Here is a 20,221-nt window from a genome sequence, read left to right as displayed (position 1 = left end):
CAGAAAAATGAAAGTTTCTTTAAAATGTCACCTTGTTCGCTTAAGCCTGTATTTAAATCAGGCTTCTCACACAAAATCGGTTATCTTCCCTTTCATCGCTGTCTTTATTTACACATCTTAAATAAAGAAGCTATTAAAATGTTTTCTGAAAACTCTTCAGTGTTGAACAACCCTTAGACTAAAGACTTATTTTATACTTTAATTAAATCTTTCATGCTATAATTCATTTTCATTTTGAAGAATAGTTGATTATTCTGTTTTCTATACTATGTTGAGCCATATTAAAACTGCCATTGTTGTAGGGGAAAAAAAAGGGAGGTTGAATATTGACAATTTCAAAAAGGGATATAACCCCCAAATTACTAACAGTTATCACTGATCCATTGACTTCCTGTAGGTGCTTTTCATAGAAGGGCAACTGATACATGGAAAAGCAATTATTCTATCTCTAGGATGCTGGCAGTGGGCATCGTTTATTTCCTGATGGAGCACGTGTTGTTGTTTTCTGTCTCTGGAACCTTGACGAAGAAGTGAGACAGCTTAGGGTCCAAGGCTGTGGGCCCTACGAGACTCTGAATGATCTGCTCTCTGGCTGACACTGCACAACTGGGAAGCAATCCTCAGGAATTCATCAAATGTGCTCAAAAAGAAGAAAATTATTGTTATTAAACGAGGTTTAAACTAAGTATTTTCAACTCATAGTCATAACTATGAATTATATTGTTAATGATGTTTAAAAATTATAGGTCTCTTATTAACATTAACTAATCGAATTGCTATAGCATGAGCTGAATATTTTCTTCCTGATGTAAATGAAAGCCCTTTACATTATCTTATAGATAGTCAACATAAACACAGTCAACTTTCATTTTGTGCACTTTTAAATAAACCGCTTGTCCATTTTTTTCCTTTAATTCTCCAATGTTATTCCGATATTTGATAAATTATTCTAGAACTATGTAAAAATGCTTCAGATTAAATTCATTTAAAAAGGGGGGGTTAAGCAAAGACTACTTTGGTTTAAGTGAATAAAGGATACTTTTCTTCTAATGTTTTTAAAAGTTTCTATCAAAGATTTCAGACTGGATTCTGTGGGTTTCCCCACATTCTCCCCTTCTCTTCCTCTATCTTCAGGAGCAGTTTAAGTCATTTTGAAATCATTTTCTTAAAGGTTTAAAATTAAATCATCTATTATATTGAGTCTGATGTTTTCTTATTCAGTAATTTTTGAAAACTTCTTTCTTCCATAATTATTTACCTGTAGATTTTTAAATAACTTCTGAAGATAGATTTTAATAACTTAATGTTTTTCTAGAAAATTATCTCTTTTGAGCTTTAAAATTTATTAGCATCACATATTGCCAAGTATCCTTTTATGTGTCAATTTTTTTCTCTTATCTAGTTTTATCTCCTTGAGAATTTTGCCTGTTTGTGCTTTATATTTTTTATTAAGCCTGTGAAGCTTCTAAAATATTTTCTTTATATTCTTATTGATTCACTTCTTAGATTGATCAAGTCCATTATTTTTCTGTCCTCCAATTCATTAATGTTTTTTCATCTTCTTACCTTTAGTTAATTTTATTTTATTTAACTTATAGAATTGATTGTCAAAATTGTTTACTTCACTGCTTGTTTAGTCATGTAATTGCACTCATTTTTCCACTGAGGAGAGCCTTCTCAGCTTTTTATATATTGGATTTTATTATTATTTTCTATTTTGCAGTTTTTTTTTTTAATTTAAACCATCAGATATTTAAAAGAGGCTATTTTTATATCCCAGTGGTTGCTCATTTTTTAAAGATTTAATTTAATTTTATTATGTTTCTCTAAATATAATTCTCTAGAAGTATATCAAATACATTCATATACTAACTTTTTGTAAAGAAACATTCCTTTTACATATCTATTATTAATATGGTGACACTGGAAAAAATAGCTCTACAATGTTTAAATCAGTACCTAAACATAGTAACATGCAAAGCTGAAGCTTTCTGCAAAAGCAGTCAAGTATAAAAGGTACCAAGAGATATGTAAGTAAACATATACATACTGATCTCTGCAGATGATTTCATATGGAAGTAAAACAAAAACAAATTAGAAAATTCATGAGGAAATATTTTTTATTGGTATTATAAGTAATGACAATCACAAAATATTTTTCACACTTACTAATTACAAACACATCGAATTTTAAGTCAAACTAGTGTTATCAAATAAAAATACACAAAAATTGGAAAGTTAGATGCCCCTGTTCATATTAAAATTTTTTTATTATAATGTTTTAATAGATAGAAAACAGACCCAGTTTAATAATACAGATGATTAACTATCTTAATAGAGTATAGGATTTAAAAAGTTAGAGCTAAATATTATGGAAAGTCCACTATTAGCTGAGAATCAATCTAAAATTGAATGAAATATTTTAAATTATGAAATAAGTAAAATGGAGAGTGCTATTTCCTTTAAAACTTATATTCATTCAACTTTTGGGTGGAAATGTGACTTGGCATAAATCTGAACCATTTATTCAGATGGAGTTTTTAAACTACAGGGAGAATCCTATATCTGGGCTTACAAAAAAATAAATTAATAAAACCAATGTATCATCTTTTTTTCTAAAAAAATGGCAAAAAATGAATTCTTCCCCCTAACTCTGCAGTGCAGTTGTGTGTGTCTGCACTCTCCTTGCTCATGAAGGGGTCCTGCTAGTAGTATTTATTACTTCACAGCATCATTAGCATTTGATTTGAGGCTATAGTGCTGAAAAATCAGGCTCTGCTCCCCAACCAGCATCTAAATTATATAGCATATAAGGTCAATAACAGGGATTTTGTTATTTATTGTACCCTTCAAATATTTGGAGACCCAATAAAAATGCTGGTATATACAGAGGGCTACTCTCTTGAGAGTAACAAGTCTAAAAAATCAAGTGTATCTTTTGTTGAAATCATATGCTAAGAAAATATTTTCTCACTTTACAGAATGGTAAAAATTAGATTAAAATCCTAATGTTTAATGACTACATTTAATAATTTAAATTATCATTATATTAAGTTCTCCCACATATCTCAGTAAATCTTTATTAACTAAATATAATTTGAGGTAATATACAAAAGATGTGAAGAAATATTCTTGAAATCTAAATAATAAAATATCAATATTTTTGAACATTAATGCATTTCAAATTGATTCTATTTTAATATCATATTCTAACTGAATGCTCCTTGACCTCTATGTTCCAAAGAACTTCACCAGCTTTAAGGATATAATTTCCCAAGTACAAATGTATTTTCATTTACAATGGACTAAAATGTATGTGGCATCTCTGCATCAAATATCATGCAGACCTTGTGAATTCCTAATCTGCTCTCAATTGGGCACAGTTTTGAGGGGGAAGCCATGGCACAAAGCTGGGAGACTTGGGTTCTATTTCTGGAGCTGCAGACGCACAGTTCCTGAGCCCAGTTTATATAAAAATGAGGAAGACAGACACATCACTGTGAGAGTCTCTCTCAGCTCTAAAAATATGAGTCTAGGGTACTTGTTTGGTGAGAAGAAAGAAATAACATGATCAAAATGAAAAAAGGGATCTTACTGTTTCTCGAAGGATCTTTAACCACAGCATTCGTTTTGGCTACACTGTCTGCTAGTTGCTTGTAATTTTTCTTCAGACCATCAAGGTTCTGGTGGAGATCTTTAATCTGTGCCAGTACATCTTTTGCTGTGTCATTGGCTTGTCTTGCTTTGTCCTTAACAGCTTGCAGTTTAGCAACCGTGTCTGTCAGCAGAAGAGGGTAGGAGAGACAAAGCAAAGGGTCTGGAGTTAGTGGCTTAATCTATGCTTGACAAAGTGAGGCTGCAGCTGGCTGACCTCCGGAACACACGCGCAGTGGGAAAGGCTAAACTTCGTCTCATGCAGTCGTAGCAAATAAATTAAAATTGTAGCTAAGTTAAATTTTCTCAGGAATCTTTGCTATGAATAACTGATTAGCTGTTAAGAAAGAGAAATGATTATTCTCAATGTTCACTGTATTGTGATTTGCTATTGACTATATTTAAATTGGGTGATAGGGAATCAATGTATTTTAGTTTAAAGGAAGAGATAGATAATATACCTTTTTCAGGTATGTTAGACTAAGTATTCCTATATTTACATTTGTTTTCAACCTTGGACATTTTCTCTGTACTTTCTTAATACTGAAGAGGTGATATGAGAATCTAGAAAATCACTTCAGATTTTTCATGTTAGGAAAAGTAAAAATAATTGAATTTAATAATTTCTGTATTGTATAAATATATGCATTTATTTTCTTGATCATAGTTGTATAAAAAAAATATACTGTAGAAATAGATGATCACTAATGTATGTACATTAGAGATTATGAACAAGCTCTGAAGGTAAACTGTGGGGTTCAAATCTCATATATGTCACTTTTAACAATGACCTTCAGTATACTATGTCTCAGCTTGTGACTTGTAAGGGGATAATAATGCTATTCACCTTGTAGGCTTAGTATGAGGATTACATATACTTAACATCAGCATTGTAGTAAGCATTCAGTAAATGTTAGCAACCCTGTTATTATGTCATGCTATAAAAAATATAAAAATAGTAATCATAAAAGAATAGTGTTTTTAGTATACCAAGCAATAACTTAAAGCACTTGTAATAGGTAGAAAGATATTACAGATATGGTTCAACTGTTAATGTTTTTAAAAGCTGAAACATTTAAGAAACTGAACTTTGTCAAAATATGTGCTGAGACAGTTGGCTCTCACTTATTACTGTAGGTTCAGTAATAATCTGCCATGTTGTGGTATTATATCAACATTTTAGAGAACAATGTCTGTATGATTTTATACTTTTCTGCTAATATAAGATTTCCTGGGCTGAAACTTGGAACAACAATACAATAATAGGATGGCTATATTTTCCTTTTTGTAACATGGTCCTATGGATGCCGGCTAAGGTGACAAATAATAAGTAATATCACAGCGTTAAGTATGGTTTAGTTTCTCATTCTCAAAAAGAAGTAATAAGAAAACATTTATCTAATACCCTGACAACAGTATAAGCGTAATGTTAGAAAAAAGGTGGTAAAAAACAGACCATTCTTTAAAAGTTCAGAACAACTGACAAAATTTGCAATGTCCTAAGAGCTTACCATTTGGAATTGCTGACAACTTTCCCAAAGTGTCATTCAGAGTTCTCAAGAGATCCCCATTTCTAACATCGGCATTTTCTAATCTGCTTTTCAAGCCATTCAAACGGTCATCATTTTCTGTAAACAGAAAGCAAAACAAAACCAAAAAAAAAAAAAAGAGAGATAAAACAATTTTAATAATCTCTGAGCTTATACCTGATTCTATAAGTTTAGGTTTATCCATGAATATATGTATTTCAGAGCACAATATAAAATATGTGTTTATATGACCATTTGACACTTCAACATGCTCAACAATTATGCTTTCTTCTTGGTAGACGACTTAATTTGATAATTTTTATGGAGAAAAACTTCAAAAGAGTCAGGCTTTTACTGCATTTGTAATGTTCTTTTGACATCACCCTCATTAATGTCACATTGAAAAAATACATATAGTACCAAAATAGAATATTGGATTAGCTTTTAAAAGTCTCAGATAAGATTGTTAAGCAGAATCTCCCAATTTCAGTAAACATCACTTATTAGTATTTGTTTGAAACGAATATAAATCAAAGGAATAGAAAAAGAACTGCTAGCATATTTCTGTTCAACTGTCATATTTTTAATAAAGAAAACCATATTGTACAAATAGCTTTCAAATAAGCTTTCTATCAGTTTTTCTTGCTTTGGTAGCATGCTTTAACATTAAAAATGTGACTTACCAGATATAATGTAATATTATAAGTGTAAAATTTCTAGGTTCCTTCTACTAATTTTATTTATTTATTTTTAGAGAGCCAGAGAGAGGATAGGAGAGAGAAATGAGAGCGAAGGAAGCACTCATCCGTTGCTCCATCAGTCAGGCATTCTTTGGTTGCTCCTGTGTGTGCCCTGACAGAGGATGGAACCCGCAACCTTGTTGCTTTGGGAAGACACTCTTAACCTAATAAACCGGCCAGGGCTCTTTCCACTAGTTTTTTTTTTTTTTTTAATTAACCTTGTTCAGATTTTAGGTTAGTTTGTATCATAATAATAACTAAGCAGTCAGTGTTTGAGTGTAATCATATAAGGAGTAAAATTATGAAATGTTTTAGGAGAAAGAAAATAAAGACCTAATCTGCTAATAAAAGAATGTAATGTAAAGCCAGTAGCCACGGCCACCATCACAGCCGCCAGGCCCATGCAGGTTTGCATTAGATTCAGATAGACAGTAATGAAACAACGGAGCCACGAACTGGTGGGCCATACTCTTTAATCCTAGCTTGCTCCTGGCGGGCAAGAAATACACACAGTGGGAAAACACTTCCCTTTCCATTCAGGGCTGCCAAACCCATTGACTTATTCGAGCTTCCTAGAATCAAAGATTTGTACCTCAGCATCCTTATTCACCTCTGTTCCCCATCTCCTTCTCTCTGAACAAACTCTGCACAGACTGGCTTCTCAGCAGCATTCCTCCATCTTGGCTGCCTCTCCTGGCCTCCATGTGGTCTTTATTTGCTCTCCTTTCTCTTCTCTCTCCTCTAATGCTAATCTCAGGAACCGAGAAAGAGCAAGCTCCTGGTCTGCCCCCATTTTATAGTGTAGAAATCAAAACTTTTAATCCAATATACAAATAAAAAAGTCTCTGATACAAAGTCACTTATTTGAGGCATAATTGGATTCCTCATGAGAGGGCACCACCCCACATCATGCAATCAGTCAAGGGTGTGGGGAAAAGCTTAGTCTTAAAACTAAGCCTTAGGCTATAATGACCCGGACTGCTTACAGCCTGTCCCCCACACCCAATACAAACTATAAGCGAGCAAATGTATGTATCAGGGGTAGTCAACCTTTTCATACCTACCGCCCACTTTTGTATCTCTGTTAGTAGTAAAATTTTCTAACCACCCACTGGTTCCATAGTAATGGTGATTTATACAGTAGAAAAGTAACTTTACTTTATAAAATTTATAAAGCAGAGTTATAGCAAGTTAAAGCATATAATAATAATTACTTACCAAGTACTTTATGTTGGATTTTCAATAAGTTTGGCAGAATAAATCTTTATAAAACAACTTACTGTAGTAAAATATATATTTTTTATTTATACTTTGGTTGCTCTGCTACCACCCACCATGAAAGCTGGAACGCCCACTAGTGGGCAGTAGGGACCACCTTGACTACCACTGATATATATCATATTTAAAAACTTATTTGACCAATATGTACCTTTAGAAGTCTTAGCTTAGATATGTATGAAATGTCAAATGTATCTGAATAGTGAATATCTTCTTTTTCTTACATAGTTTATTGTGAACAGTGGAACTAAATAAGTGGAAGATACAAAACTTTATACTTCCCACCATACTTTTTACCTCTCCTAACTGAATAAAGCAGATTTTTTTTTTTAGTGAGAGAGAGAGAAAGAGAAAGAGAGACAGACAGACAGACAGAGGAAAGGAGAGAAATAGCATCAGCTCTTAGTTGAGGCACCTTAGTTGTTCATTAATTGATTTCTCATATGTGTCTTGACTGGGATGCTTCAGCCAAGTAGATGACCTTTTTTGCTCAAGCCAGTGACTTTGGGCTCAAGCCAGTGACCTTAGGCTTCAAGCCAGAGACCTCTGGGCTCAAACCAGCAACCATGGGGTCATGTCTATGATCCCATACTCAAGCTGGTGACCTCTGTGTTTCAAACCTGGGTCTTCAGCATGCCAGACCAATGCTCTATCCACCGCGCCACAACCTGATCAGTCTGTTTCCTAAATATACATATATATATTTAAATAGTTCATTATGCCATAATATTTTTCCCTTGGGAGATGTATGCAAATTGTTTAAATTAAGTCCACAGAAATGCAAAACATATATAAAAGGTAGATTCCTCAAGTAAGGAGGTGCATAGAGAAAGGACCAGGAAGCAGGGGGGGGGCAGTGCCCTATTTCTGCCTGGTCTGATTTGGAGAACACTTAGTGACAGGAATGAGTGGCAGTCACTGAATGTGCACACATGCCACATTTGGTGTTTGTCAGTTTTGTTGGGTTATTTTACTTAATCCTCACACTAACTTTTATGATGTATGTACTATTACCATCACCAATTTACAAATGAGGAAACTGAAGCTTTGACAATGTCAGTAACTTTTCTACCATTGCATGGTTAGTAAATGGGAGAGTTATCATTTAAATGCAAGCAGTCTCTTCCCAAAAATTATGCTCTTTGCTACTTACATTTCTCTAGGTATTGGTAGTCAAAACAGGGATTAGTACAGCATATTGAACAGTAGTGTCCCCACCTCTACTCATTCCCATGATTTTTTCCCCTCTCTTCCTCTTTCCCTTTCTCTCCTCTCATTACCTCCTTCATATTTAAAAGAATTGGTCACAGTTAAAGAAATCTTATGACGCTCACATAAGCAATATGGATATATAAATATATATATATTATTTAATATGGCTGTTCTCTAAATAAGCTATTATATATACTATTTCATTCAAATATCTCGTTTCTTATTTGAATTGCTTTCTCTTTCTCTCTCTCTCCAGTCCCATTTTATCATTTCCTCTGCATCATATCCCCAATATGGTCTGTATTGAAATACTCATGGTCCCTATTGAAATATTTCTGGCCTTTCCAAAACATGCTACCATTGCAAACCTCCTTGTGTCCCAGTGTTAATCCTTCTTTTTGAAACACTTCATCATCCCTCTTTCTTTTTCATCTAGCTACCTTCAGTCAGACTTTCAATATTTAGCTCAGAGGTTATCTTCTCTAGGAAACCTAACCCCTTCTAAATAATATGCCCTTTCCTCATGCATACCTTTCTCATTGACTTTTCAAACCACTGCAACCATGGGTTTAAATTTCATTTTCTTGAGGACATACACAAGATCATCTTTTTAACTTTGTATTTCTAGTGTATAAATTCACAGTTACTGCTCAAATTAGGAAATAAGCAAATTTCTTAAATAATGGAATGTCATACATCTTAAAAAGAAAAGAAAAGGGTTTATAATCATTTATATTTCTCATGCTTTAAACTAATAGTCTTTGGTCTCCAGTAGAGGCCGAAATGGAATTCCAAGTTTTGTCTCTAGTATAGATTGCCCCTTGATAGTAAAACACTTTGGACTGTGAATGACAGGTGAAATAATTATCTATGTGCATCATTCTGTGCAGGAGATTGCTCTTATTAAAACCTGAAGAATAACTATCAAGAGTCAACTTACTATTGGACAAACTGAGTTGCTCTCGCTACTTTGCAGTCACTTTTTCTCCTCCAGTTCCTCTGCTGGAGCTGGAACTAGGGTGAGGTGAATGCGGGGAGTTGGGCAAGTGCAGGGTCAGAGCCCGTTTATACTTAAAATTTTAACATTTTGTTCATCATTGGTATTTTTGAATTAATTTTGATTTTTAAAATATGGTATCAAAGCAGTTTTATCTTGATTTTTTTTGATGTCCCTTTAAATTTTACACCTTAGGTGAATGCCTCACTCACCTCAACAGACTCCCAGCCCGGCTCTGCCTCTATCCCCCCTTCAGCACTGGTATTATAGAAAATGAAGAAAGAATTTCATTTTTAGGGACATTTTTCCAAGAGAAAAGAAATGTAGGTAAAGGCATTGTAGAACAGGTTAGGAGACAGAAATGCTCATTAGTTTAAATGTCTTTTTTTGTACTTCAGGTAGTACATTACTTAAAGTAATGAAACCCACAAACTACTCAAGTAATAATTCCTCCAGAAATCCAAGCCAAGGCTGTGACGGAGATGGGAATGTTTTCTTGCTACATTATGACAGTCCTCTGATTTGTGGCCAATTACACAAGTTATAAAATGGCTGTTAATCAGGGAAATGCCATATATTACCACCAGGAACTGTTGAAATAGGCCCTACAGAGAAAAACTCTTGACAGCAGCTATTAAAATAGAGATTTAGTCATTTCTCTCTCTATGGTGCCTGGAGTTAGAAGGAATAAAAATTGTGAGGCCAGTATGTCCTCTATATTTCTAATTTGTTACTTGGTTCAAGTCATTGCAACCCAGTTAGTTTGTGGGCTTTATTCATGAATGACTTAATGCTGCTCTCTGCCATTGTAATGCTGTCCTCGCCTTGAAGGAGTCTGGACTTGTCGGTAGAAGTTTGTTTGGCTTTTGGCTTTTGACTTTTGAATATACATTTGTGAGAAGTGAATTTGTCCTTGTGCTCATTTCAGATTTGAAGCCAGTCTACAATGCACTGATTGAATGTCTATGGAGACAAAAATAATTTTGTTGGTAGATATGGGCTTGGTACAAATTGATGATAGAAAGAGTTAGAAATGAATTAATACCATCAGGTGAATTAATACCACTTTTCAGATTGACAAGAGATTTTGTCAATAAAATAGCCAGTTGCGATTCTCACACAGTGTGTACAGGGCAAGCAATGAAGTTGAGGATGATGTATTACAAGTCTGGGGATGCTAAGATTTTACAGTTACATATTTTATTGTATATAGAGTAACTTTTCAATTTTATTTACTTCTTAATTTATCACTAACTATTGTCTTTGCCCAAATTAAATGAAATTATTTAGTTACTTAGGAACAAACAGATAACATGTCTCTGAAATAGATGACTCTCACATGAAATAACTATCTATTGCCAAGAATATTGAATCAGTGGGTTGCACAGCGTGTGGTGCTGTACAACACAGAACAGTACCCTTGTTATTCCAAATGTTAATTTTATCCAGTTAACCAATTCTTTCCTGCCGTACTGTGATCTTCCAGTAATTCAGTCATTCCATCCAGATAATTGTATCAGAAAGGTTCTACGATCATGAATGTGGTACACTTACAATTACTAACCTTTTAAATTTCTATGTTATTATTTTAGATTAGAAGAAAAGAGTAAACAGGAATACTGCAGTGATGTTCAGATACATCAAATGTATGATACAGAGGTTAGCTTTTGTCTACAACATTCCATTATTATTTATTTATTTTTTTCATTTTTTCTGAAGCTGGAAACAGGGAGAGACAGTCAGACAGACTCCCGCATGCGCCCGACCGGGATCCACCCGGCACGCCCACCAGGGGCAATGCTCTGCCCACCAGGGGGCGATGCTCTGCCCATCCTGGGCGTTGCCATATTGCGACCAGAGCCACTCTAGCACCTGAGGTAGAGGCCAAGGAGCCATCCCCAGCGCCCGGGCCATCTTTGCTCCAATGGAGCCTTGGTTGCAGGAGGGGAAGAGAGAGACAGAGAGGAAAGCGTGGTGGAGGGGTGGAGAAGCAAATGGGCGCTTCTCCTGTGTGCCCTGGCCGGGAATCGAACCCGGGTCCTCCGCACGCTAGGCTGACGCTCTACCGCTGAGCCAACCGGCCAGGGCTCATTCCATTATTATTAATGGTGCACTCCTTTAGAATTCATATACTACCATTTTCCAGAATTAGCCTTTTGATAGGTAAGCATGTGAAAGAAAAATAAGATCTGCTCCATTGATTTAAAACAAAACAAAACAAATAGACAAAATCCCTTTGGACTATATGGATGAAATCAAGCCTGTATCCTCGAGCCTACCACAGTCCAGGCAACAAAACAACCTTTTCCCATAGAGATAGCTGATTCCTGATACAGGGTTGTAGTTCCTCTTTTGGAGTATGATGAGTAAAGAAAAATCAAGAAAGGCCCTGGCCGGTTGACTTAGTGGTGGAGCGTCGGCCTGGTGTGCGGAAGTCCCGGGTTCAATTCCTGGTCAGGGCACACAGGAGAAGCACCCATCTGTTTCTCCACCCCTCCCCCTCTCCTTCCTCTCTGTCTCTCTCTTCCCCTCCCGCAGCTGAGGCTCCATTGGAGCAAAAGATGGCCCGGACGCTGGGGATGGCTCCGTGGCCTCTGCCCCAGGTGCTAGAGTGGTTCTGGTCACGGCAGAGCGACCCCCTGGTGGGCATGCGGGGTGGATCAGGGTCGGGTGCATGCGGAAGTCTGTCTGACTGCCTCCCCATTTCTAGCTTCAGAAAAATGCAAAAAAAAAAAAATCAAGAAAACAAAAACGGGTTGGACTTGTTTTAGGAGTTAAAATGAAAAGCGGTGAAATATGGCAAACATGGAAAGGTGAAGACTATTGAAACCAAAGAGTACTTGTCTTACTTAAAGTGTTCAAATTCAATTTTTTTTTTTTAAAAAAAAACCTTATTGGCCAAAACAAAACAAGCATGCAGGCCCGCAGTCAGGCTTTCAAGCGTGTCCTAGGACCCAGATGTGATTTTGATATCTGGCCATTTTGGTTTCTCATTCCACTGGCGGAAGAAAGAACTCCTCTCTCTGGATATCTTTAGTCTATGAGGGTCCTGCCAGCATACCGGTGCCCCTTCTGTCCTCTCCTCAGGCTTCTTACTACAACCCTCCAGTGGGGGCAGAGCACATTCAGTTGTAGCTAAGCAGTTATGAGGGCCTCTCAGGTTCTGGGCCCATGTTGAACAAGATTTAATTTGGCACTTTTGGGTCAAGACAGGGTTTCTCAGTAACGTGCCTCTGTATAAGTGCAGGACCTATACATAAACACTCTGGTGTACAAGTCAGGGGAAGGAGGCATTTAGAGATAGGACACATCCCAAACTCACGACAGTAACTGGGGAAAGGGAAGCATAGGAATAGCACCATGCAAGAAGACTAGGGGTACAAAACGGTGGGAAGACTGGGTGTAGCAGCCTCATCGAGTCTATGACAGAAGCCCAGGATCAGGGCTACAGATCTGACTTGGCCCTGCTCTGTTCCCTGCACAGCTGCTGTGGCTTCTGCACGGGTCTCAGGAGCCTGCACTGGATCATAGCGCCGACTTAGGAAGGAGGCTCTTTAGAAATCTCAATATTAGAAGACAAAGGAGGAAAGAAGTGGGTGAAAAATTATAGTCAAGTGTCTTGAGGGAAATTGTACTTCTTTATGTTCTTAAAATATCCAAAGATAAAAAATATAATATAATGTAATATAATAAAATGGATTAATTATAGAAAGTAATCTATTATATAATTTAGTAAAGTTAGCCACCTCTGGTATGTACAAAAAAAATCATGTAAGTCAAAGAAGCATTAACAATTTGAATAAATTGCATACATAAATGAATAAATGTATAAATACCTGAGATTAGAGAGAATCTATCATTACCAGGAAAGTCAAAATCAAGGTTTTCATCTGACCTCATATAGATCCCTTGCCTGTTCAAACTTCCTGCTTCAGAACTATAGGTAGAACTGCTGCAGAGAGTAACCTGTTCTCTAATCCAGAAAGAGCCTCTAGAACAAGAGATGAGGCAAACTTGTAGAAAACAGAAGTTATATGGATTAATTTTTATTTTACAAAGAAATCTTTTTTTATTATTATTCAGTGAGAGGAGGAAAGGCAGAGACAGACTCCCACATGTGCCCCAACTGCCGGGATTCACCCCAGCAAACAAACTACGGTACAATGCTTTGCCGATCTGGAGCATTGCTCTGTTGCTCAGCAACCAAGCTCTTCTTAGAGCCTGAGGCAAGGCCATGGAGCCATCCTCAGTACCCAAGGTCAACTTGCTCCAATTGAGCCATGGCTGCAGGAGAGGGACATAGAGAGAGGGGGGGGGAGAAGTGAGAGGGGAAGGGTGGAGAAACAAATGGTCACTTCCCCAATATGCCCTGACCAGGAATCAAACTTTGGACATCCACACGCTGGGCCAACACTCTACCACTAAGCCAACAAACCAGGACCACAAAGAAATCTTAATGGGAGCATATTTCTTCATTTTTTGGTAAAGGAGCAAATTAGAAGTGATAATAAGTCTATACTAGTAGTAGTCCATAATAAAACAAACATCATCAGAAAGAAAAAGTTCATTAAAAATGAGGGATTCTCTCAAGGTATTTCTGTGTTATGTGTGTCCTGTTCATTTTAAGAAAAAATATGAATTGCATTTGAGGAACTTAACTAGATGATTTTGAATAGTCAAATAAAACAGTTCCATTAAATATGAAAATATAATTTTTATATTTAGTTAAAAATGAGTGCCATATATATATATATTTAGAAAATATAAAAGAGAAATAAACAAAATTAGTTCTGGATCATGCAGTTTAAATAAAAAGTGAATTATTAATAATATTATTTAAAAGTGGCAAACATGCCAGGGCAATTATCAAACCAATGTGAATTATTTTGTTACCATCCAATAACTGCCTAAGAGAAGTCCAATGCTTTCTCATACATCCTACAATTTATTTCTCATATCAGTCATATGAAGGAAGGTGTTACTTTCACCTTATACTTGTAAAACGGAAGGAATAGAAGGCATTCAAACTCACATCTTCCAATCTACACTTATAATGATTTTATGGCACCGCACTGCCTTTATCTGAAGGCTGGCATTGGAAAAACAGACTTTATTAATGACCAAAGAAATTACTTATAACAACTTTATTTTGAGATATTACATGGCATAGTTCAATGTTGCTATTTGTTATTTAAACTCTAATTCATATTTAGCACAGTGCCAACAACATGAGGAAATACCTATTATAAGTGGAAGCAACTTACAACTCTATCCAGTGAATTTCATTCTAAATATGTCTATCTTCTGCAATGTCAATGGTTAAGCAACAAAGGGAAATTATATTGCCAGGCATGTCCATGTCTACCCTTGCTGCCCTGCTTTGTCCCTCTCTTTATGAGCTCTTCCTCTGTCAGACCCAGTCCTGCACTTGGTCTTCTAATGTGTGAGGACAGGATGAGAAAGGGAGAGCCAAAGCCGAAGAAGTGTGTGTCTGGACCTTTTGAGGTTTGGTGGTGTGAAAACCACAGAGAAGATAAAGAGAGTGACTTAGCTACTGTTAATGGGCGTGAGAGCTGAAGAACTAGAAGAAGAAATCCTCCTGGTTTCCTGGGACCCAGGAAATGTTGCTGTGGATTATAAATTGGATCTTTTTCTTGTTCTCCACAAGTTGCAAACAAAGAATTGGATTGAATTTTTTTTTAACTACCAATAATTTTGTTTCTTTGGCCATGTTACAGTTCAAACTGGACCTCATGCATTTTTCTTTACACTCGGTTATAGCTACACTCTACCTCATATATCTTTTCATTTAAAGCCAGCCTCGGGTGTTTATTTTTCTGGGTTTTCATGGCTATAGTTTTATAAGTTTTCCATTTTAAAATCTGCAATTCTCCCCTTCGCCAACTTCTACTCAGCTATTTCTGTTGAAAAGGCTATAAAGTGTTTAGACTCAGTTTGAGAAATCCTAAAAACTACTTTAGGAAAAAAATGATCAGAATGTAAGAAAGGATAAATTAAGAAGAAATCAGAGTCAAGTAACTGAAACAAAAAACAGGCTGGTCAAAATATCACATTTTGGCTTTTTAGCACAGAAAGCAGAGGATCAAAATGACTGTTTTGGTACTTGTGGGACAGAGGTAACAATGTTCTTCACATCAGTCTTTCTTCTGTGTAGTTGGCATGATTGTTTAGCCAGTATTTGCTATCAGAATGCATAAAATAGTATAAACCGTGGTTCCCTTTAATTTTTTTCACTGTATATGAATATATATTTTCTGCCAGAACATTTCAACTGCTTCATTATTTAAAAATTCAGATCCAATCAAGAAGCTAAGAAATGAAATTTGTACCATTCCATTTCCTTAACTGACAAAGACTTTCAAGTAATTACTAAAAGTGCCGCCCTTTATCTCAAGGAATTCCTATAGATATCAGACTGGTTTAATTTCTGAAAGTACACTTTCAATAACCTATCCAAAGATTTTATTTTAGTACAGACAATGAAAATAACAGTATTTAAAAAGGTGAATTGTGATTGACAGGAGAAAAACCTAATTCCTTGGAAAGTATATTTTGAAGACCTAGCATTAAACATAATATCTCAGTGACTGAAATAGACATATTGATATTTTAGATCCGTGCTTTGCTGAAATAGTTTATGATTTGCTTTTCAGTGAGGTTGGGCCTTTGGCTTGGAACTTAAAAGCATATGCATTAAATAAAATTGTGTGCTTATATAATATTAATGTAGTTTAACTGTGGTTTAATCTCCCTGCCTATAAAACTCTTACATGAAATTAGATGGATCATTAATTAATATGTTCAGTATGTTTTCATACCTAGAACACCAATAGTTAGGAATCCTCTGTCTTCCTTTCCCTTTCCTGTTCTTCCCAGATGAAAACCAATAAATGAAGCTTGTTCTCCAGCTGCCATAAGCCTGCTCAGCTCCTCTCAAAACTCAGAAACACGAACTCTGAATGGGATGGGCACACATTCAGATCAAGCCTGTTTTGGCCCTAGTCTCTCCAATATAGTCTCTCCTGGTCTTGGTACCAGGAAAGAGATGAAAACAACAGTGTTGGTGGTAGGAAATAAATAACAGTACCCTATTGTTAAGGTTGCTTAAGTATTTTTTTTACCTTTTAAGTAAAAAAAAAATTATATACACAGAAAAAATATTTAACCAGCACAACCAGATATAAAATAAAAGATTTTAGTGCCCCACCCTCACACCACCATTACTTGTTCTGTTCCTAGTTCCTATATGTCTGTTGTAAGTCAAGGCTCTGTGGCATATTCTTCCCCACCTCCCCACCAATGGACCCACCCTGCTAAATTGTTTGTGTGTCAGAGTCTGTATGTTGTCCCTTGTTTATTTTCATAGAAAGATCTTAAGAAGCTTTATACATATCAGTGCCTACTCATATAATACTATTCAAAGACTGCAGTATATACTATTGCATAGATAGGCCATATTGATATAAAAAGTCCCCTAATACTGAGCTTATTTGCTATCATAAATAATGATCTTATGAATATCCTGGAAGATACATATTGATATAATTTTACAAGTTCATTTGTAGGATAGATTTCTGGCAGGAGAAATGCAGAGCCAAATACATGTATATTTAAAATTCTAATAAACGTTAAATTGCTCCTCAAAATACGGCATCAATATACACTTTTACCAACACTGTTGTGAACACTTGGTATTATCAGACACTTCACTTTTCCCAATCTGATAGATGAGAAATAATCTCACTGTTCTTTTGCTTTACAAGTCTTTAATTATGATAATGTTGGGTGCTTTGTTTTAATTTGATGTTATATTATTTTTATTTATTTTATTGTGAACTATGATTTCTATATGTTGCTCATTATCATCTAAAATGTGGAACACTTTGCATAGTTGCTAACATTTTGCATGTAAGCATTGCTAATCCTCTCTGAATCATTCCAATTTGATTATATTATATCTATTTTAGCAGAGAGATGGAGACAAAGAGAGGGACAGCGATGGACAGACAGACAGGAAGGGAGAGAGTTGAGAAGCATCAATTCTATGTTGCGACACCTTAGTTGTTCATTGATTGCTTTCTCACATTTGCCTTGATGGCAGGGGCAGGGGGGCTCCAGCTGAGCCAGTAACCCAGTGCTCAAGGCAGCAACCTTGGGCTTTAAGCCAGCGACCTTTGGGCTTAAGCCAGCAACCATGGGGTCATGTTTATGATCCCACGCTCAAGCCAGCAACCTCGGGATTTCAAACCTGGGTCTTCTGTGTCCCTGGCCAGTGCTCTATCCACCGCATCACCACCTCGTCAGGTGAATAATATATTTTTAATGTGAAACGCATAACATATCAGGGTTGATATTTTATGTGTTTTGATCTTGAATTAGAAATAAAATATATATAAATGTATTTGAAACATAAAAATTTTAGAAATATGACCCACTAACAAAATGGAAAGTTTCACAAGGACATTTATGCTACAACTGCCTGATTTATTCTTTTGTTTGTATCACTTCTGAAGACAGAATAAAGTAGGTTTTGTGTGGTTAAAATTTTATAATATTTTCATTTAAAAGTTACTAAATTTTAGATATAGGTGAAATGATGCTATAAAAATTAGGTTTAAAATAATGACATATTACCCAATGCAAAATGAGAGTAAAGACAAAATATTGTAATCCTGATGAGAAAATTTATTTGTATTGAATCCAGATAATGAAAATAATCATAAATATCATGCTAAAGCAATTACACTTTTCCAATGATGTGATAAAATGTTTTACCAATTGCAACTACAATTGACCTGAAAATAATAATAAAAATAAGTCACTAACCTTTTACATTATTTGCTAATTTCTTGGCTTCATTAAGAATCCCAAAGCTTTTCTGAAGAGAGCCTTTGGCACCTTCTTTTAATGAACCCTGAGGACCTGTTGCCTGTAAACAGAAAAAGAAGTGTCACATCTAAAGTCATAGAATAATGGAATAAAGGTATCTAACCAGTAGTTGTTATACAGTTTACTTTCAGGAAAGTGTTCTGGGTTACAGATTTAGAATAATAAATTAACATTATATATTGATGATTAAAGTCAATAGACTATTTATTGGAAAAAGGGAAGGCCTAGGAGAGAGCCCTTAAGATTCCCCAAATTTAAGGGACAGGTATAGAAAGTACAGCTGATTCTGGAGAGAACAAAGAGAAACTGGGATAGTATAATATTATGGAAATGAAGAGATAAAGAAGTAGCTGAAAGCATGATAGCTGGTGATGTTGCAAAGATACAGCTGATCAGTATTATAAGGGCAGAAGAACCAACAAGCAAATTAACATCTAAACCTATCCACTGACTTTATCCTTAAGCACATTTCACTTGAATTGTGGAGTAAGTGGGAGAGCTTTTCCTATCACTTAAAGTGTTAAAATGAGAAAGAACACTGCTCCTTTTTCTAAATGCATTTCAAAGTACTACGGCAAAACAGTATCTTCTAAATGACAATCTTTTCTTTCTTTCTTTCTTTCTTTCTTTCTTTCTTTCTTTCTTTCTTTCTTTCTTTCTTTCTTTCTTTCTTTCTTTCTTTCTTTCTCTTTCTTCCCTCCCTCCTTCCTTCCTTCCTTCCTTTCTTTCTTTCTTTCTTTCTTTCTTTCTTTCTTTCTTTCTTTCTTTCTTTTTCTTTCTTTTTTCAGTGAGAGAGAAAGAGAGAGAGAGAGAGAGAGAGAGAAAGATAGGGACCAACAGGGACAGACAGATAGGAGGGAAGAGAGATGAGAAGCGACAGACAGATAGGAGGGAAGAGAGATGAGAAGCGTCAACTCATAGTTGTGGCACCTTAGTTGTTCATTGATTGCTTTCTCATATGTGCCTTTACCCCAGCCAAGCCAGGTACCCAGACACCCACTTTGCTCAAGCCAGCAACCTTGGGCTCAAGCCAGAGAACTTTGGGCTCAAGCCAGTGACCGTGGATGGGGCCATATCTGTGATCCCACGCTCAAGCTACCAACCCCATGCTCAAGCTGGTGAGCTGGCACTCGAACAGAACAAGGTCACACTCAAGCCAGCAACCTTGGGGTTTCCAACCTGCGTCCTCAGCATCCTAGGCTGATGTTCTATTCACTGCACTACTGACTGGTCAGGTTAAATAACAGTCTCTGAACCACAATCTTCTTCTAGCAAAGCGTATTTGTTGAGGCTTGGATTAAAAGAGGTGGCACGAAGATAATAGAGTGATATGGGAAAGGAATCATTTAACTTGAGTGTCCAGTTATCCTTTTTAATAGTGTTTGCTTCTCAGCCATCATTACATAATACATTATACCAAGAGATGAATCAAATAAGATCTTAAGTTTTAAATTGGAAAAGTATTTCAGAGTGCAGGGAAGCTAGAGAATGCTAAACACTACCGTAGTATTAAATCTGAATTCAGGTTATCCTAGATATAACACTCTTCAAAGACATTTGGAGTGACTTGATAAATTTTATTTAAAATCAGTCACATTATCTGAGCATTAAACTAGGAAATATTACCCAACTTCATAATTTAATAAAATTTAATTTAAGGTGTTATACAAACAGCTTCCATTTAAATAATCTATTGTTCACAGAACAGATTGATGCTATAATGCTATGATATCTAAGAAGGAACATATTGGAAATATGTACATAAATAAAAAGGGCCATTGAGCATTATACCTAACATTTGCAAAAAGAGCTGACAACTCTGGCGAATTATTCTATGGAAAATAAAGAATGTCTTCAACTGAAAACATAGAAGTTCTTAGTCTTACAGTTTACTTGGGAAA

The 20,221-nt window shown here is 35.7% G+C and overlaps 1 protein-coding gene across 3 annotated transcripts in view; it reads right to left on the bottom strand.

Moving 5' to 3' along the window:
* LAMA2 (laminin subunit alpha 2) overlaps positions 1-20,221 on the bottom strand; it is a 660,268-nt gene that overhangs the window by 80,421 nt on the left and 559,626 nt on the right. For all 3 annotated transcript variants that reach the window (XM_066248490.1, XM_066248491.1, XM_066248492.1), the window contains 3 exons: positions 18,258-18,360; positions 5,166-5,282; positions 3,596-3,778 (listed from right to left, as the gene is read on the bottom strand). In XM_066248490.1, coding sequence (XP_066104587.1) covers positions 3,596-3,778; positions 5,166-5,282; positions 18,258-18,360 — 403 coding nt within the window. The remainder of the gene's footprint in view (positions 1-3,595; positions 3,779-5,165; positions 5,283-18,257; positions 18,361-20,221) is intronic.

This window comes from Saccopteryx bilineata, chromosome 12 (genome assembly GCF_036850765.1).
Source record: "Saccopteryx bilineata isolate mSacBil1 chromosome 12, mSacBil1_pri_phased_curated, whole genome shotgun sequence".
Classification (NCBI taxonomy): Eukaryota; Metazoa; Chordata; class Mammalia; order Chiroptera; family Emballonuridae; genus Saccopteryx; species Saccopteryx bilineata.
This window is presented reverse-complemented; position numbering and strand designations above follow the sequence as displayed.